This window comes from Rhineura floridana, chromosome 21 (assembly GCF_030035675.1).
Source record: "Rhineura floridana isolate rRhiFlo1 chromosome 21, rRhiFlo1.hap2, whole genome shotgun sequence".
NCBI lineage: Eukaryota > Metazoa > Chordata > Lepidosauria > Squamata > Rhineuridae > Rhineura > Rhineura floridana.
Window position 1 is genome coordinate 5,781,906 of NC_084500.1, and position 21,011 is coordinate 5,802,916.

The 21,011-nt window shown below is 46.3% G+C and overlaps 1 protein-coding gene across 2 annotated transcripts in view; it reads left to right on the forward strand.

Annotated features, from left to right (window-relative positions):
* EIF4H (eukaryotic translation initiation factor 4H) overlaps positions 1–21,001 on the forward strand; it is a 28,806-nt gene extending 7,805 nt beyond the window's left edge. The window contains exons 2-7 of one of the 2 annotated variants that reach the window (XM_061605531.1): positions 5,429–5,613; positions 7,116–7,180; positions 8,229–8,328; positions 11,650–11,715; positions 14,984–15,136; positions 19,119–21,001. In XM_061605531.1, the coding sequence (XP_061461515.1) occupies positions 5,429–5,613; positions 7,116–7,180; positions 8,229–8,328; positions 11,650–11,715; positions 14,984–15,136; positions 19,119–19,258 (709 nt within the window). In that variant the 3' untranslated portion in view covers positions 19,259–21,001. The remainder of the gene's footprint in view (positions 1–5,428; positions 5,614–7,115; positions 7,181–8,228; positions 8,329–11,649; positions 11,716–14,983; positions 15,137–19,118) is intronic. The other variant, XM_061605532.1, reaches the window with a different exon arrangement.
* Positions 21,002–21,011: the final 10 nt, after the last annotated feature.

Sequence of the window (21,011 nt, forward strand, 5' to 3'; positions counted from 1 at the left end):
TCCCTGATGTGAGCTGGTAATGCACAGTTAGGTGCAGGTAGGGAGGATCTTTCCGTGCCTTCCAGCACTGAGTCTGCTGGTTTCTCTGTTTCTTCGCCAAAGAAGAACTGAGTAGGTGGTGGTGACTGTTCCCTTTTAGCATGTAGATTTGGAAGGTAGGACGGATATGCATTTATACAGCCTCTCAACAATCCTGTACCCAACACCACACCCTTATCGTACCCTTCTGTATCTCTTCTTTTTCCACATGTATTTAAATTTAAGTGTGGTCTTACTTGGTTTAAATCAGAGGGTAAAATAGGCATTATTTGTGGTTTTCTAACAACAGTACTTGGATGTTTGCCTAGGCTCTTCTGCCCATTTTTGGTATCAGTTTCTCATGTTGAAGAGTGTGAAGAGTTCCAGGTATGTTTGGATTTGTCCTTCACCATTGCAGGGAGGATGCTTCTGAATACCTGTTGCTGAAAACAGAAGTGTTTCTGTTTCGAAAACAGAAGTTTTAAATGGGCCGCTGGGCCTTATTGAACAGCCAGGCTCTTCTAATGTTCGATTGATATCTGAGGCTTGTGGTTTCTTTATATGCATTTGAAGCATGCTGATCAGGTATAGAGAATACAACTGGGATGTATTCCATAGGGAGAACTGATAAAGTATCCAAAAGGATTTGGTTAGGGTTGGTCCAGATGCTGCCTTCCTAACCTTAAGTTATCCCCCTTCCTGGCATTTTTCTTCAAATCCACTTTTTTTGTTAGTGTGCTCATGCAGTATTTTTTCCTAGCAATGATGTGCCGCTTATCTAAGTGGTACCGGCAGAATTTCTGGCAGGGGCATCATAAAAATGAGCATTTTAAGTACAAATATATAGTTCGCCTGTTGAATAGTTTTCTTTCTGTAAGAACGGCAGCAAACGTGTCTTGGGAAGACTGCAGCCGAGGAGGTGTTCTTGCATATCAGAACATTCTAAAACAGAGGTGGGCAGACTTCAGGCTCATGGGGGTTTACTTTCATTTCTACTAGAACCCTGAGGCCCACCAATTAGAGCCTGGGGTAAAATAACTGTTTCCATCCCAGAGAAATGGTGCCTGAGCTTGCTGGTTTTTTCCTCCCTCCTCCTCCCTTTTTCCTTCTATGTCATGCCTTTAGATTGTGAGCCCGCAGGGAAGGGACTGTTGTACTGTTAGTCTTTGGGAGCCTTTTCATCTGAAGAGCAGAGTAAAATAATAAATATACAACTACTGGTCTACATTTGAGTTACCTAGACGTAGGGATCCTGATGCAACTCTTTCAAAAATCCACTAGGAGAGCTGTACGAAGACTCGGCCCAAGGCTACCTGTTAATACTGGCTTAAATTTTACTGAGGCTCTGAGATTTTCCATTGGCGCAAGGCCAGCCATGATATAAGAGCTTTGCACTTGCTCTTTTGAAACTGTTGGCATAAATTGTTGCTGATCAAACTGCAGACTACGCCGGAGTCTATCAGTAGATCCTGGCCTACCTTCTGCCTGCCCTGCCTATAAAATAGCCCACATATGGCCTGCAGTATGTCATGTTTTGACTGCTTGTCAATGTCATCATGGACATCAATTGACAGTGCCAGCTGGTTGGGCTAGCTTGCTGTTCCAGACACCTTTCAAGATGTTGGATTGTTTTTATGCCCTCCTAATTTAAAGCCCGCTAGGCAAGTTAACAAATTTAACACTGTGCATACAAGATAATTTTGTATCAAAAGTTGTTTGTGCTCATTAAGCTTACAACGTCCTGTGCTGAAAGAGTGGGAGAAGTTACTCTTTTCCCACATTTCAACTGTCCTGGCTGAAAATATAAGTGTGTCATTCAAGGCTGTTCAGGATAATTAATTTGATCTGGAATATGGCCCCAAGAGCTCTTTACATTTAAAGCCCTATTATTTCACTTTGAACAGTCCTGGCTTCCCCCAAAGAATGCTGGGAACTGTAGTTTAAAGGGTACTGAGAGTTGTTAGGAGAGCTCTATTCCCCCTCCTAGAGCTATAATTCCCAGATTTCTTCGGACAGAGGGATTGATTGGGAAACAACTTTGGGAAGTCTTGCTCTGTTAGGGAAATAGGGGTCTCCTAGCACCTTTCAGCACCCTTTACAAGCTACAGTTCCCAAGACTCTTTCAAGAAAGCCGTGACTGTTTAAAGTGGCAGAGTACAGCTTTAAATGTCTTGTGCAGATGTAGCCTATGTATGCTTTTGATTGATCACAGTGGAATCTTTTTATACTAGCAGGCCTTATTAAATTTCCCCCCTATAAACTTGATGTCATAGGACCTAGAATACTTGGCCTTTTGCTGCGTACGTTGCAGTCCTATGCGTGCTTTACTTGAGAATAAACCCTCCTAAACACATTAGGGCTAATTTCCTTATTACAGCTGATTTTCAACTAAGTCCATTTATATGTCTGCTCCAAGTATGGCTAACATTGGATATCGCCCTATATCATTACGGATGCCCGATAGCATATGCCCTCTTGGTGGCTCTCCGAGTTAAAAGAGATCATTAAAACCATTAAAAAGCAGCATAACGATTTTTCGTTCTGGGAAACTATTTCTGACTGAACATTCATAGGAGTGTAGTCCAGTGGCACCCACACTTCCTCATCTCAGAATGCCCTTTTGACACTGATCGCTCACTGCAGAAACCTTGTTTGATCTGCTGTAGATTCTGGGGCCCATATTGGAGTGCGCTCTTGATTTACACTTGCTTCCACCGAGAACTGTTCTTGTTTGTAATTTGATCTTTTGTTTTTCTTTTAATATGCCTCAATGCGTTTAAACATGTTAAACGAAACTATCCTGCGGCAGGATATAAATGAACATGTAAACATAAGTCTTCCCTTCTTTCCCAACTAAGGTGCACCCTAAAACATGCCCTCCTCTCTCCCACATGTGTGCACGGCAAGGGAATGTCAGTAACTGTAGAGAAGCTGTCGTTGCTGATCTTCACTGAAACTCCTGAGGCATCCCTTTCAGAAAATCAGTGAGAGTCTTTAAGGCTGTGCACTCTGCAGCTTGGAAATGGGTGGATCAGTGCCATGCAGAGGGGGTCGGCCAAAACGTGTGCTTGCAAAAACATATTGCATGAAAAGCTGTTGATCGTATTTTGATCCCCAGAGTCATTAACGAAGCAATAGCGCTAAGAATTTGGGCGTACCTCTCTGCTTGTTTACTGTGATGTAACTTCCTGTTGACCAGGTGGCTTTCCCCCCCTTCTCTTCCTTTTTCTTTAAGTGAGGAGGAGTTCTCTTTTGCATATTCTCCATTAAACCACAGGAGAGAGAAGCCTCCACAGGTTTCTCTCTCAGAACATCCCGATCATGGACTAAAATCTACCACCTACTTCTGTCTTTTCTCTCCTGTGTTACCTGAACATATGAAAGGTTGTGAATAAATATTCTTAATCCTGTTTACCAAAGAAATCCGTCTCTGTTGCTTTTATTCAGCTAGTCTGTATAGGGGGGAGGAAATGGAAATGGACTGCCTTCAGGTCGATCCCGACTTATGGCTACCGTATGAATAGGATTTTCATGGTGAGGGGTATTCAGAGGGGGTTTACCATTGCCTCCCTCTGAGGCTAGTCCTCCCCAGCTGGCTAGGGCCTGCTCAGCTTGCCACAGCTGCTCAAGCCAGCCCCTTCCTTGTCCACAACTGCCAGCTTGGGGGCAACTGGGCTCCTTGGGACTATGCACAGGTGGCAGGGCACATAACTCCTGAGCCACTCACTGGGGAGGGGGTGATCTTTAGCTGGCCTGTGACACCCAGGAGACACAAGCGGGGATTTGAACTCACAGACTCTGGACTCCCAGCCAGGCTGTCCTCCCCACTGTGCTATTCCAGCTGTATCTGAGGGGAAGGTGGCCTGGTTAATTCTCATTCTGCTTTGCAAAACATACTCTACTAAGTTTAGTTTACTCTGCTAACTAGTTTAGTAGTTCTCCTTCTATCTCATTTAAACCTAATACTAAGTACTATACCAGGCCTCCAGGGAACAGAATGAGATGGGTATGTACGTACGCCCTTTAATTTTCCATAGACATCTTTATCATCTGCAGGCTAGACAGATTAATATAATTAAATGAAAAGCTTATGCTAAAAAAGAAGGCACATTTCTATCCCCCGTGGGCTTTCGTGAACAAACCCTTGTTCAAGAGGAAGGTGTGTATGCATTTTTGTGATGTCCCATGAAAAACTCTGCCCATACCTGTTTTTAAGTCTGGAACACTCTTGAGTGACATTCAGTAGCTGTATGCAATTCCCATACAAGTATGCGCTGAAAGGGGTTAGAGACTGGACAAAAGGGCAACATCATGCACTTCTAAGCATTCACTGACTAAGGGTTGCATTCAGCCAACTCCTGCTCAGAGTAGATCCATTGACATTAGCGCACCTAAGTTAGTCATGCCAACTTCAGTGGGTCTACTCTGAGTAGGGCTGGCATGGAATACTATAAGGCTATGAGTCACATCTGTGGTGTTTTTTTTAACATTGCCTTGAACTTAGTGGTACTTGCTATTCAAGTAGACAGGCATAGGGCGAGGCAGCTCAGCTGTAGTCCTCTGTTCAGTTGAACTTGGCAGCTGACTACTGACTGAGCCATGCATGCATGAGACAGGGTTGCAACACTCAGCAGTGGTGGATGTGTAAACCTGAACACACAGGATATATGACTTAATTTGGATTCAGGTAAGTTCTATGTTTCTGTGCTCCCCTAGTGATAGGGTTGCTGCTCATTGATCATTTTTTTAAAAATGGTGGTTCATACTATGGGAGCCGCACTTAATTGGATTTGCTCACATACTTCTGTTGTTCAGACTGCAGCGTGTAGCTAATTAACAGTAAGATTTTTAGCTGAGTAAAAACATGTACTCGGTTAATACAAAAATTCTGGTTTCTGTTCCCATGTGTTCATATTCATACACTCGCCCACACACATAGATTGTGTCCCTCTTCTCCCTGCCCTGGCTAAATTTATTTGTTCATTATTAAATTTATAACCTGTCCTTCCTCCCTGAGGTGGCATTTGTATTGTCAGCTGTTGAAGGCAAGGACCTGTCCGTTTAGATGGCCAAGCTACGACTCCACTCTGACATCTCTACTCCGCCTACCTGCTCACTTTCAGCCTTTTAAGGAATAAATTGAGCATGTGTCTGTTGGACTTGGAAGTAGTGTTAACCCCGCAAAATGGCTTCTCCCACCTTTGTTTTGTTTGTGAATTGGGTGATGGTTTAGTGCAGCGGGAGGGGAAGCTGTGGCCCTCCAGGTGGTGGTGCTGGACTGCATCTCGCATCAGCCCCAGCCAGCATGGTCCATGGTCCATGGTCAGGGATGGTGGGAGTGCTGACCTTGCTGCTCCCTAATCCCACAGGAGCACTCTGATGTGGGCTTCCCTTCTGTCCTTGTCCACAGGTCTCGTGGTGCCTCTGGCCTGGGCTCACATAAGCAGAAAGAGCTTCCAACAGAGCCCCCCTTCACAGCGTACATTGGCAACCTCCCCTTCAACACGGTCCAAGGAGACATTGATGCCATCTTCAAGGATCTCAGCATAAGGAGTGTGCGATTAGTCAGAGACAAAGAGACAGATAAATTTAAAGGTAGGTGCTTCCAGGTTTCTCCTTCATGCGGAGGAGAGGCAGCTGCCTTGGTGCTGGTTAGTGTTGAGATAGACTAGGTTTTAAGATGTGCATGTCATTTTGAAGAGCCTTAAATTGTACCTTACTAATAGTGACCTTCAGGGCAGAGTTACGATGAGGAGAATGGAGTGGAGCCTCCTAAAGGGAGATGTGGCTGGCTGCGGTCTTGAACAAAAGCATGCCGCACTGTTAAGATTTTGTGGTGGGTTGCGCTTGCTATCTGCAAATGTGGGAGATAGCTAATGAAATGCCCCTCAAGGCAGTGTGACTAGTGCCTCCCTGGCATTGCTTTCCTGTGAGGATCGTTCGTGAGAGTCTTCAGTGATGGATGGAGCAAAGCATTGTTAGCCTGGACGGGAATAGCTGGCGAGAGTGGCATTATTTGCTGGCTCTCCTACAAGGTGTAGAAGGGCCCCTCCCCTCCATATTCACGTGGGGGCAGAGCCCACCCAGGAAGTGCAGGTGCTTTGAGGACAAGCGCCAAGTGCCACGTGTGGTCCCCTGCTCACCTCTGCTGCCTGCCACAGCTCAGGGTTGTCAGGGAGGTCTGCCGGAGGGGAACACAATCGCGAGGCAGAGAGTCCCTCATTGGGAAGAGCTGTCACTGATGTGGCTGATCATCTGCTTCGCACGCAGGTGGCCCCAGGTTCACTCTCGGGGTAGGGCTCAGAGAGACGGTGCCTGAACCCCTGGAGGGCCACTGGCAGTCTGCGTGGACAGTGCCATCTGACTTGACAGAAGGCTGCTTCCTGTATCCCTGCAGTCAATTGTTAAACCATTGTTAAACCATTACACGCTGCCTTACGACCGTTGTGAGAATCGCAAGTCTGCGAACAGAATACTGATACAAACGACAACCAGGACCGCCGTATACGAATCATACAAAAAATAAAGCGAGGAACATTCTGAAAAAGCTAAAAACACAAAATGCAGCTTTAAAAAATACAAAAAGCGATGGACTGAGAGCGCAGCCCTGTAGGTAAGACCGGAACCACCATAATGCGGTGCCAATGTTAGCAAAAGCTACTGAGTCACATTCCCCCGTCTCACGATAAAGGTCATCCATCAGGGCGACCAAGACTGGCTCAACTCGGAAACCAGGGCTGAACCTAGATTGTAGTGGATCTAGGTAATCAGTCTCGCCCAGTTGCTCCACAACCACCTTTGCCAGAAAGGGGTGTGGGTGACTGGTCTACACTTATACACTCCATTGGGTCCAGAGTGGGCTTTTTAAGAAGTGGATGTATTTTTGCCTCTTGAGTGCTGCAGGCCACACTCCGCCATGCACAGATGCATTTACTATCCCATGACCCGTTCAGTCACCTCACTCTGGCTAGCTGATCTTTGCATCTGATCTCCTAGTTTGACTTCTTTGCCGTGATATTCTAACACCCCACTTGTGTACACCATGCAGTTTTCCAGGTGCTGAGCTGGAAAAAATCTTTCTCTTTTTTGTCTTACAGGATTTTGTTATGTAGAATTTGATGAGGTTGACTCACTTAAAGAAGCTCTGACATATGATGGAGCAGTAAGTTTACTATTTATATACTGTAGCCAGCATGGATTTTTCACATTCCACCATGTTAAATTGAAAATACCCCCATGCCATTCTGCTGCTTCCCATAAGCTCATTTCAAAACAAAAGCTTACAAAACTTGTAATCCTGGACTCAGAAACGCTTCTTTAACAACCTTCTAAATTTTCATGATGATACACAAAACACTAGAGAGAATCTGACAGAGCTCCAGTGGCCAGAGTGGTTTAACAATCATCCCCTCTTCCCAGAGAATTCTGGGGATTGTAACTCTGTGAGGGGAATAGGGCATCTCCTAACAACTCTCAGTGCCCTTCACAAACTACACTGCCCAGGATTTTTTGGGGGGAAACCATGACTGTTAAAGTGGAATAAATGTCTGCTGTGGGTGTGGTCAGGGACAGCTTTGGTTTGGTTTAAATTTGGTTGGGAGGCTACATGTGTCTGCTGTAGAATAAGAAGGTGGGGGAAACCCTGAAAAATGATACTGGTCACAATGTTTTCCTTTTGGAAAGGAAAGGGGCTTTCCCTCTGCTCAGTGCCCACCCACCCAATCTCCTCCTCCTCCCCCTTTCCCCTCCTCAGGTCAGTTTCACTTATCTTAAGCATGATTGCGCAGGATTAAATCCCATTTAACTCAGTAAGCATGTAAATGATCAAACCTGCCCTTCCTTCCCCCTCCCTCCCCTTCTGCCCTCCTCCTCCCTTCCTCAGAGGCACATGGTACCACAGGAAGTGGACTGTGGCAGACCAGCCCAAATTGTGTTTACATTTTTACAAATTTGTAGGGCAGTCCAATATCTCAGAGAGGAGGTCAGGTCTCCTGCTCCCCTGGTGCATTCACTATTGCTGCCCAATTTCTCTGCTTTTTAAAGTTTGATAGAAATACCTGTTGACAGTCGGTGCATTCTTAAACCACAAGGTGTTGTTGTTGTTGTTTTTTGCCTGTTAGTGAATTTTAACAAGTAGCATTTGAGGAGTGGTAGCAACCTGCGCTGGAACTACAAGCAGTTAAGATACCTTTTTCTGTTGCATCCAACAGCTTTTCAACGACAGGTCGCTCCGGGTTGACATTGCTGAAGGCAGGAAACAAGACAAAGGTGGCTTCGGTTTCAGAAAAGGTGGCGGCCCCGATGATAGAGGTGATGTTTCCGTGGGGATTGTTTAACACACCACAAACTGGGATGAATGTATTAGTGCAGGGGTTCCCAAACTGTGGTCCACGAGCCACCAACGTTCCATGAGCAGATGGTCCGCAGCACATTTGTGGATTTGTGGTTGAAGGCAGGAGATTGCACACCCACGGTGTGAAAAACTCATATTGACTTTTAATTGTATCTTTTATTACTACTTTTATTTCTGATACCGTATTCTAGAGAATTCAAATTGTAATACAATATATAAGAAATAAGATACAGTAAAAATACAATTAAAAATCATGCAGCATCTAGCACAGGGCATTACAGTGGCTACAAGGCAGAAAAGCCATGAAGTGGCCCGTCGAAGACCCTTGGCAGTTTTCAAGTGATCCATGGGAAAGCAAGTTTGGGGATTAGTACCACTGTTCTGGCATGTGCGTATGTATAATGCAAAGCTGGTAAGTGGTTTTAGTTTAGTCACATGTTGCTTTTCAACAGTAAACTGCTCTAAGCAGTTTGCAGTAAATGTTCATGTTATCATGATAACATTTGAAAACAGTTTGTTAGTAAACACATCAGTACATTCCAAGATGACAAAACCCCTAATTAAATACATAAGTGGCAAGGATTTCTGACTCCCCAGTTGTTTAACAATAGTGACAACAAAATGGCACACACGCCTGGATTAGGCTGCTGAATTTGAGGAGGCTTGGAATATTTTGTTACTTAACAGATTTATATACTGCTTAATCGTTCAGAATCCTCTAAGCAGTATACAGTCTGAGAAACGATATTTAACGAGGGATGGATTTTTGTGTGGAAGGGCAGTGAGCTCAGCTCAGTTCTGGTACTCCCAACAAATTCCTGCACTCAGCAGTTGCATAGAGGTACTGTGCTCTTTAATCCCTAGAGCAGCCTTTCCCAACCTTTAGGTTTTCAGATATTGCTGGGTGACAACTCCCATCAGTCCTAGCCAGCTCAGGCAATGGTCAGGAATCATGATAGTCCAGCAACATCTGGGGACCCAAAGGCTGCCCTAGAATATAGGTTGTATCAAGCTACGTTTTACTCAGAGAAGACCCATTGAAACTAAGGGAACCAGGTTAGTCATGCCCATTATATTCTGAGTAGGACTAGCTTTGCGTACAACCCTGCATCTTCCTTCTGGGCCTGACTCCAGTTGGCAGATCTGAGGGTTCTAGTAAAACGCAAATTGGATCCTGCAGGCCTGACGCTTGCCCTTGCCTCTGGGCTGGATGGTTCACAGCTGGCTCCAGCACAGCAGGAGTTCTGCAGAGCGACAATGATAGCAAGTCCTCTTCTCCAGCCTCTCAGGTGTGTTCCACCTGCCGGCACAGGTGGTCTTGCCCTCCCAAGTAGCCACATGGTGTGCCGGCAAACGCCCACTGGGAGACTTCAAACATTGTTGGATGACACTTTCCTCCCACGTGTGAGGATCTCATAGGCAGGCACAGAGCCAGGCAGATGAATGGGAAAAGGTAGCTTGATCTCGTTAAAGGCCTTCAAGGGATGGACCTCATTGAAGGAGGGGAGGCAGACCCAATATGAGGAGTTACAAGCATTGGCATTTCAAGGTCCAGTAGTCCTGGAAACAGTTGTGACAAAACCCTGGTTGCTTCCCTGGGCTGGAGATTTTGGTCTGTCCGCATCCTGTACATCATCAGCACAGAGCACATGAGAAATTGGACTGGAGGAAATATTCCTGCCTCCTGCTTTTCCTTGGCTTGCTGCGGGGGAGGGGGAGGCAGTGGAGTAAACAGCTTGCATGTCCCAAAGCACCTCAACCTGCATTTTCTTTTCTTTTTTTCTTGGAAGCAAATGCGTCTTTTAACTCTTTCCGTTGTTTGGCACTTTGCAAACATGGGAGGTGACTTTGTACTTCTTGGCTCTGATAGCCAAGTAGTCTTAGCGTAGACTGGTATGACAGCTTTTGAAGATATGATTCGCTCCAGCTGTTTTTTTATAAAAAATGTTCAGTCTGGAGTTTGAAAACTACTTAGGATAACAAGATTGGCATGTTATATCTTGAGGTGCTGCCTTTCAAGCAGGAATGAGCAGATAAATCATAACCTCTTAATGAACAAGTCGTCCTCTGCAAAAGCGTGCAGTAAGCAATGCCAGGCTGTATTAATGCTGCTGCCTCCTTTGTTCTAAAGAGCTCTGGGGCACACAGCCAGGTTTAGAAGATCCCAGCCTTGTCATATCCGTGGACAGCTACATGGTAGCCAACAGCAGAAAGATATTGCAAATGAGCCAGCCATAGTTTGGCGCTCTCTAGAACAACGGAGGCGTCAACATGAGCTCAAAAGTGTTCATCTACTATTTTATTCACGCCGCTTGATCAGATAAGCACATTGCCTCATGACTTGGATCGTGGGACTAACATGGATACCGGTCCTTTGAAAATGGTGCAGTTTGGGGTCACTAGAGTTGTTGGGTCTAAAAGGAAATAAAGTTGTCCTTTTTTCCCTGGTGTAACTCATGTTCAGAATTTCAAACTTGCTAATGCTCTGCTTCATAGCCTGGGCAGCTGTGCCGGTCACAAGGCTGAATGCTCCCAAACGCAGGAGCTGAAATGGCCATGTAGGTTTCATTGCAGAAAATACATCACTTTCCCAAGCTTGACGGGACCCGCCCCACTTCTGTGCATGGTCTTGTGATGTTGTATCATCATCATCATCACCTTTATTTTTACCCCGCCCTTTTTCCAAAGCTGGAACTCAGGGCGGCTTACAAATAAAAATGAATACATATAATAAAAGCATACAAAAACCTGCATTTAAAATTGAATTAAACTATATACAACGTTGAAAACATACACTTAAAATGCTTAAAAACAGTTTCAAGATAGTGCAATTAAGGCAGTAAAACAATACAGCACACTTCTTAAACGCTATCCTTAAACATCTTCTATTCCAAAGGCCTGTCGGAATAAAAAGGTCTTTACCTGACGACAAAAGGACAGTAGGGAGAGGGCGTCAGTGGTTTCAGCACATCTCGGCTCAGGGAAATACGGAAAGTGGTCTTTAAATATTTGTGTTTTCCGGAGGTGCTGCCACTTTGCTAGTCCCTTCATTGCAAACTTCCTGCACAGGCCCAGATGAGTCCCCTTCTTTGTGAGCGAAGTGTGGGTGTCCTTCCTCAGATTTTCACGCCTCCTGATCTAGCCACATTCTCCTGCAGTTGCCTGACGTTTGCCCCAGACTGAGAGCGCCTTGGAATTTCCACCCACGGGAAGTGGAACCTTCTGCATCTTCCCGCCTTCCCCATTGACCCAGGCTTGCAATGTGGCTTTCCTTTCAGGCATGGGCGGAGGTCCGCGGGAATCACGAGGAGGTGGATGGGATTCCAGAGATGACTTCAATTCTGGTAGCAGTATTTCTCCTTTTTCACATTACTGAATTCCCACACACACACACACACACAAAAATGCTTGCCTTAATTTTTTTTTTACATCCTTATGCCTTGCTGTGTCAGACATGCCTGTTACACAGGCAGTCTGGTTGGCCCGGAAAAGCAGACATCCAAAATTTGATCTGGACATTTTTAATTTTTGAAGATCATGGCAAAGGTTACAAGTGTTTGTGTTCTGTGTTTTTGGAATAATTTCAGTGTCTAGTCATAGACACTGAGGTGTGGGGGAGAGGAAAAAAAAGTTGGATTCTTTGGCAACTTGAGGGCATGAATAAGTGTTGGATCTTTTTGACAAATGTAAGTACCCTTCCTTGTAACTTGAATTTTCAGAAGACATGATTTGGATCGTGAAATTCTGAGCTATTCTGTCTTGGCATCATTTAGGTCTTTGTGTCTGTCTGTCTGTCTCTCTCTTTCTCTCTGGTGCACCCAACAATTTTGACTCCTGTAATAAAAATGTCAGGCTCACTGGGTGAGGAGTAGATGAGAATAGCCCAGATAGCATATCCTCTCCACCCCTTGGAAGCTTACTAACTTTCTCAAGCTTGCTTTTCAGCTGAATATGCTGGCTTGCTGCTTATCCTGTATCAATATGGGTGGAGGCAGTCGAGTGGCACATATAGATGCTTTGGCTCCATAAGCCAAGAGGAACTGCTCAGTGCAGGATGCCTTATATAGCTATTTCCTTTTACCGCTCTTTATCATTATGTAGCAATTAGCAAAATGAGGGAGTTGTACAGACAATTCTGAGAGCCAGTGTGGTGTAGTGGTTAGAGTGCTGGACTACGACCTGGGAGACCAGGGTTCGAATCCCCACACAGCCATGAAGCTCACTGGGTGACCTTGGGCCAGTCACTGCCTCTCAGCCTCAGAGGGAGGCAATGGTAAACCCCCTCTGAATACTGCTGACCATGAAAACCCTATTCATAGGGTCGCCATAAGTTGGGATGGACTTGAAGGCAGGCCATGGCCATGGCCAATCCAACCTCCACTGCCACCTTTAATGGAGGTTGTTCCCATTTTACAGATGAGAACCTGGGGCCACAAGTCAAATGCTCATGCCTACACACTGTGCCCATGGCAAAGGTTGGACTTGAAATTCATGTCCTCGCCTCTCTAGATACTGGGTCATATTCTTAATTGCACAAGAAGACGCTGGAGGCAATCCATAGTGGGTAGAAGTTGTAAGATCATCTAGTTATTCTTTTCCTGTCTCCCTGCTGGTGAACTTGGGCTGCTTTTTCCTTGTTTTCAATCATTTTGTTTTCCTTTTGGCTATCGCATCTTCACACCTGAAGTCTAGACGTTATTCTTGACATACAAACTGGGATTTCTTCTGGGATCCTTACATAGATATGGATACATCGGCGGGTGCAGATTGTCCTCCCGTCCTAATTTAAAGACTACTTGCTTCAGGGATCGATTGATTGTCAGTAATGTGAGGCCTTTTCATAAAATGCATCTTATGCCTCTTTATTACAGCAGCAAGGGGTACCTTGTTTCCAAAAGCAAAAACAGGGTTAACTCCAGTAAGCTCAAACTTGAAACTCCCCCAAAGGAATGGAAGTGTGAATCTTTTCTTCCTTTTTCACTCTGTCCCTCCTTATACCATTGACACTTAATTTTTTTAAAATATATTCTTTCTTTTGCAAGGAAATCTAAGGCAGCTTAACAGGCCAATTAAATAAGCACTTCAATAAAAGCAAAATAGCTATTTTTTTTGCACCACCACCAAACAAAATGGCAAAACTATAGCATTGGCCACAGCCAAGTCATGCAATCCCCAAAAGCTCTCTGGTTTTCAAGAGCAGCAGCAGTAGTAATAATAATAATACTGATAGTAATAGTGGCATTGGTTTTCCAATGTCATTATTACTATCAGTATTATTACTATGACTGATGCTGCTACAGTAGAACCTTGCTGTAACACGGCTCGCTGATGGTTTGATGACATCCCCTGAGTAAAATACTGTTTACAGAATGCAGCTTTCGTTATAACATGGAAGCCCTATAACACAGGTGCATCCTTTGTGCCTCATTCCCTGCGTTATACAAGGTTCTACTGTATTTTGATTTATTACCCACCCTTCACTCTAAGGGCGGATCACAGCAATTTACAATATAACATTAAAAGCAGTTCAAGACATACTGCCGTCAAAAGACTAGGTTAAGATCCTAAAGATAAGTTTTTCAAGTGTCAAAGGTAAAGAGGTGCATCTTAAGCAGTCAGGGACATTTTTTTTAGTGAAGGTGGCAGACGCATCTCTGTGGGGAGGGAGTTCCAGTCTAGGAGCTGCCCCAGAGAATGATGTCTCCCGCAATGCCACCCCGTGAGCTTCTGAGGGCAGTGGAACTACTAAGACAGCCACTTCTGCAGGTCTTAACACCTGAGAGGGCATGTAGGGAAGGAGGCAGTCTCAGATATTTGGGGCCAAAGTTATGTATGGCTTGAAACACTAGTGTGAGCACCTTGAATTGGGCCCAGAAGTGAACTGGCATCCAATGCAGCTCTTTAAAAACAGGTTGTATGAGATCTAAAAGGAACCCTAACCAGTAATCTGGCCGTTGCATTTTGGACCAGTTGAGGTTTCTGTGTCGTCTTCAAGGGCAGCCCCACATAGAGCTCCTTGCAGTAATCCAGTCTGGAAGATATCAGAGCATGGAGTACAGTGGCCAAGTCATTTTTATCCAAAAGGGGACGTAGCTGGCAAACAGACACTCCTAGCCACCGAGGCCACCTTGAACTTCCAGCGGTAGGGTTCAATCCCGGAGTACCCCCAGGCTACGTACCTGCTCCTTCCAGGGGAGTGCAACCCATGGAGGACAGGCTGTCTTCCCACCTCCCACACTTGAGACCTTGGGACACGTCACACCTCTGTCTTTTCAGGATTCAGCTCCAATTTACCTGTCAGCAACAAGTGAGCAGTGCTAAGGCTATCAGAATACCTTTTACTTCCTGAAGCCAGCTGTGTGAAATGGCAGACTGCCTCCTCTGCTTGTTGCCCAGCCATCTTCTCGTAGCCAGATCTCTCCAGTGCATGAACTAAAAAAACCCATTTCTGTCTCTTGGTAAGCCACTCTCCAAGCCACCAGTCCTCCAGCGCCGCTCTGCGAGATGCTCCTCCAGGTTGGATAAAACCACTGATGAGGTTACCTGGGTGGCTGTCGCTGGACTCGGAGACCTTGCAAGAGCCGGTGTTTACGTCTGCGTCTCTCTTAACAGGTTTCCGAGATGATGACTTCCTGGGGGGCCGAGGAGGCAGAACGCGCCCCGGAGATCGGCGAGGAGGTGGTCCCCCCATGGGAGGCACGGGGCGTTTCAGGGATGTCCCTCCAATGCGTGGTGGTTCCATGGATTTCAGAGAGCCAACAGAAGGTACGCAGTCACCGCTCGCTTCTACGTTTTGCAAACTAAATGGCTGCAGCTAACCACTCTGGTGGCCTACAATGTTCGGTGCTGGCACATAGTACCCCAAACTTTATGACAGGGTGTGGTAACCTGCAGCCCTCCAGATATCGTTGGATTCCAACTCCCATCATTCCTGGCGATTAGCCGTGCAAGCTGGGGTTGATGGGAGTTAAGGAGTCCCAACATCTGGAGGTCCACGGGTTCCCCACCCCCTGCCATATGACGAACAAGGATTCAGTGTGCAACTGCTTGCTTGTAACACTTGTCCCAGGTCTAACCCCTTCCTGTGTCTGCTCAGTTAGAGGCCAGTAATCTAGTTCTGATAATTTAGTATGTATGCATTCTTGTCCTTCCTCCCAGGAATTCACAGCTACTTACAGCTCTGTACTTCACATTGACAGCAACCCTATGAAATAAGCTAGGCCAAGAGGCAGAAGCTGCCCTAAGAACACCTCAGAGTATCATAGTATGGAAAAACACTCCCCTGTTGTTCTAACCCCCTGGAACGAAAAAGCTGATGAAGGAAACTCCGGGCTTTATCCACCAAATGAAGAGCTGTTTGACATTGGGATGAGCTGCCCAGGCGGTGGTGGACTCTTTCGCCACCGGAATTCATTTTAGCAGAGGCTGGGCAGAGTGTGGTGAACGCTTCACTGCGGCCTTGAAAGGAGGCGGTGGTGCAACCACTCTTAAACAAACTGGCCCTGGACCCCTTGGGTTGCAATAGCTATCGACCAGCCACAAACACCCCCTTCTTGTGGACGGTGTTGGAGAGAGTAGTGGGGGGCCAGCGGCAGGCATTCTTGGATGGCACGGATTATTTAGATCTGTTCCAGCCTGGGCTCAGGCCTGGCCATGGGGCCAAGTCACCCTTGGTCGCCCTGATGGACGACTTTTTGACATCAGGCAGGCACCTTCTGCTGCCGTATTTAATTGTTCTTAAAAATATTGTTTAATTGCATGTTTTTAACTGTTTTTATTGATAATTTTAATGTTTCTTATAAACCACTTAGAGGTTTTTCACAACCGAGCGGTATGTAAATTTTGTTAAGCGGAAATAAACACAGGACCTCAGAGCACAAGGCCTTCAGTCTCCATGCCCCTTTTGGTATATCCACAGCATAGCCAGTAAGGGAACACCCCTAAGCACAGAGCCTCCCGCCACTTGTATGTGTTCTTCAGGTGGCTTGACTAGGCTGGTCCTTCACATATTAGCAAGACATTGCCCAGCATAAGGCTTTTTTGGCTGGCACCTTTGGCTGTGGGCGTCTGTCCTCCCTCTCCCTGCTTATGTAGAAAATGTTTTCCCCTTGGGGAAAATATATGCAAAGTAAATAAGACTGCCTACTGCATATGAAGACCGTTGCCTGCCTTGCCTTTGAGGAAAGGCGCCTCTTAAGAGATCTCCGCCTGGTTCAGTCACTAGATGTCACTATCCTTAGCTGTAATGTGGCTGTGCTCAAGCATCTTTTGTTTATGGCCCTCTTCAGCAAAGGGTGGTTGGTTGTACTGCCTTCAAGTCGATCCCGACTTCTGGCGACCCTACGAACAGGGTTTTCATGGCAAGCGGTATTCAGAGGGGGTTTACCATTGCCTTCCTCTGAGGCTGAGAGGCAGCGACTGGCCCAAGGTCACCCAGTGAGCTCCATGGCTGTGTGGGGATTCGAACCCTGGTCTCCCAGGTTGTAGTCCAGCACTCTAACCACTAGGCCACACTGGCTCTAGTACAAGCAAAGGTAGCAAAGGGACAAAGTTTTAAATGGTGATATCCCCTCCTCCGGATAGCACTGAGGAACGTGTCCAGCTTCGTTACCAGGTCAGAGAAGCCCTCTTTCCACTCAAATTAAGCTGGTGGATTACTTAAACCAGAGTTCCCCGGGCCGTTGTCCAGGAGCTGCATTCAGGCGGTCTGTGGCATGTCTGGGCAGAACACTTACAATCTTAATTCTATAGAACTCTAAGGAATTCAAATGGAAATGCAATACAATATAAAAAATGAAAGAAGCAATCAAAATACAATCAAATATCCAGCACCCAGCACAGCGCACTGCGTTTGCTAGAGCAGGTGTTAAAAAAAATTAAGTGGTCCACCAAGACTCTCAGCAATTTCCAAGTGGTCTGTTGGAAAAAGGTCCAGTATCTAGTCCAGGAGAACGGTGGAATTTCCTTTGTTCGTGTAGAGATCTGTGGGCTTTGATTAACTGCTTCTGACATGCTATTGAGAAGACCGGTGGGGTGAGGTAGCCAAGTTGTCCACTGCCTTGGAGAAGATGCAGGAGCCACAGAGGCAAATCTAGCGTTTCCCAAACAGCAGCAACGTTAGGTGCCATGCTGCAACTCAGCCGCAGAATTTTTCCCCGCAGAAAGGACTTGGGCCCAAGCGGGGTCTCTTCGTACCGATTCAAGGACATTGCTGCCCTTCTGTTGCAATTCCAGGCAGCACTGAGACAGACCGTGATTTTGAAATGCATTTTGGTTTTATTCTGCTTCGGTCTGGACACCGGCATGTGCAGCCCCAAAGTATCGTCTGTCTTCGTCTGCTGTACCAAACGCAGTGAAGAGTTGTGCGGATCCTCTAAGGATAAACAGATCTATAGGGGCATCTGTATTTGTGGACTAGATCCCATGTAAAACATTAGGGGTTTCTGCTGCTGCACATTTTGCACAATAACCCCAGCACCTAACCCTGGGAACACCAAACACGCGCTCCCCCACAGCCCCTTCTCACTAGACCTGGCCAAGTCTTCCCCTGCCACAGGTCGCCAAGCCTCCCCCCCCCCAAAGACCTTCTCCTGCAAGGAGGAGCAGAGAAGCAGAGGAAGGAAGTAGCCAACCGAGGCGAGCCATGCAGGAACAGCTGGCCTGATCGTGGCTTGCCGGCTGCCGCCCCCCCCCCCCAGTCGCTCGCCTGCCACACCTGCGGCCCACCCTGCCCTCACAGCATTGCCCCTGCCATCTTCTTCCCCCACTGCGCCTAACCCACCCTCCTGCCATGAATGGCAGCCCAAGAAAAATGCAGGTTTAGGAAGGCATTGCATATATGCTGGGAGGGGGAAAGGGAGATGGATGGATGAAGGCAATTGTAAATAGGAGGCCAAAAGGCCAAGAAGACCTTTGCATTTTGAATGGTTTACTTAATGATTATAGACCCTGCCTGTGCCATACAAACTCTTAAATGAGGATAGTTATAAGAATATAATCTCACGCAACACATCCTGTTATATAAACCTTTCGGTATTCCTCTGATATCTTAATACAAAACCTTTGATATTGCAGTTACATTCTTCAAGACAGGACGAAATGCATATTAAATATCAATCCGTTTTTTTAAAATGTATGAATTCATTTCCTTTATAGCAGTAAGCAATCTGGCCTTAAACCTGTTGTACCTAGAGATATATTTATTGGGTTTCATTGAGTCATTTCCTCCCTTACCATTTTATACGACGAATCATGCCTGTTCACTTGTGATGATTTCCAGCTTTGCCTTTTTCACCCAATGCGATTATCTGCCAGCTTGAGGACCTCTGTGCCAACCTCATTCATTTTAAGTGCAGCCTTATGCCAGGTACGGGGCACCCTCTGGCCCTGCAGCCGTAGTCCAGCCTCCCATCAACCCTGGCCACTGGCCACACTGGCTGGGACAGACAGGAGCTCAGAGCTCCTGGAGCACCCTTTCCCAACCAGTGTGCCTCCAGATGTTGCTGGACCACAACTCCCATCAGCCTCAGCCAGCATTGCCAATGGTCAGGAAAGATAGGAATTGTGGTCCCACAACATCTGGAGGTGCACTGGTTGGGAAAGGCTGGAGTGGAGGGTCGGGTTTCCTGTCCATAGCGGACCTGTTAAAGGTGCCACATGATTTGGGTGTGTGTGTGTGTGTGTCTGCGTTGACTCGCTGGGCCAGTCTGAGCTGCATCTCAAGCAGAAACGTTTTCTTCTCTTGCAGAGGAAAGAGCCCAGCGGCCCCGGCTCCAGCTGAAGCCCCGGACGGTGGCCACTCCTCTCAATCAAGTAGCCAACCCCAATTCTGCCATCTTTGGCGGCGCCAAGCCAAGGGAGGAAGTAGTAAAGGGAGAACAAGAATGAGCTTTGAAGTGGGGGGGTGAAAATGGGGGGCGGGGGGAGCGGGGTCGAGGGAGGGGGCTGGGTTGGGGTGGGTGGGAGAAAAACCGCAAAGACAGCCCAGAGTGTCTAACTGTGCTCGGAACAGTAACCCTGCAGCAACCCTTCCTGTCATCCGACACACGTCCTCCTCGAAACGGAAAAGGAAGCGATCCAATCAAACCAAACCAGAGCTTGTGAATGCATGTCAGCTGTTAACAAGTGGTTTTTAGTATGTTCTTGGCTTTGCTGTATCTAGTGCCTGCATTGTCTTAAGTTTCTCCCACCCCCCAAAAAAATAGCCCCAGCACGTGGCTCTTGGCCAATAAAGTGCTGCTCTCTTCCACAGATGGCAACCTTCTCTAATCTGCTGCACCTGCTTCCCCTTTTCTTCCTCTCTGGCTTTTTCTCCTCCTGAGACACATGGGTTAGACTTCGGCCCTGCTCTGCAGCGTTCCCCTTCTGCCTTCCACGGTGCTCCTCTACCCCCACTGCATGCTTCCTACGACTGTCACCGCCCCGTGGCCCTCAACTCGGAAGAGTCCCGGCCACGTGGGAAGACACCTCGAGTCCTAGCGTATGGCCTCTGTAGAATTAGCTGATGCAACACAAATGTTAAATAGGATTGTCACCCTTTTGCCGCCAGGCGCTGTGAACTCAGATATATAGATGTATATATATAAAAAAATAAGTTTTTTTCCCCCCAGGCAGTTTAAAAAAGATTTCTCAGCAGCCATGAGATCAAGGAGAGGCCAGCCAAATTGAGTGCCGTCAGCACTTTGCAGACCTCTGTCTGGTGCTGAGCTGGTCGTCACCAATCAAACCTAGAATGGGAGACGGGGCCCCACTGCTTTCTTGCCCTGGCCTGTCTAATTCTCACTGGTTGGTGCTATCAAAGCTTGTGCCTACTGTAGCACCCAAGGACAGTTTCTTCCAGCGCTTCTCGCCATTTTTTTTACATGTTTGCTACCGGCTTTTTAACTAGTTTCCTAAACTAATAAAGTTTACTTTTCTCCTTCCTTTCTTCCCTCCTCTCCCCTTGGCTCTGTTTTAAAAGAAATGGCTTCTAACATTGCCACTCCAGCGTTTGGCTCTGTCTCTTTTCCTGCCGTGGCAAAGCTTAACTTTGCTTTCATGGTTAACCTCTCCAGTGGAGATAGTGCAGCCCTTCTGCCTTTGGATTGTAGGACACATACCCCTGGTGGCTGTCCTTAACTATGCAGGGGGCTGGTTTAGCCGCCTTCCAAAGTAGACGGATGTAAACCCTCATATCTCCATGATTCTGCTTGAAAATATTTGATGGTGCAAGTAAGTCGGAGGGAATGGCAAGTTCTCAAGGACAACAGTCATTTGGATATTCCCTTGGATAAAACAGTATAAACCTCTCTCTTCCTGCCCCCTAGTCTTTGAGTCTACTGAAAATAAGAACCATTTGTCTAACACTAATTTTCTTTAAAGACATGCATTTGTGTGTGTGTGGTTGTGTCCCAGTTGAAATCCATCCAATAGCTACTCTTCCATTTGAAATGTGGAAGAACCAAGATTTTAAGAGCAAAAAAAAGAAGACACATGCAAAACTCAACTTGATAGTCGATCCATTTGACTTTTAGATGTGCAAAGAGAAATTTCCAAACACTTAACACATTCTGCTTCATGACAAAGTAAATTTATGGATATGGTATTTTGTGAATGAACTTTTAAATAAAGAAAACATTAAGTAATATTTAAGGCTGGTCTG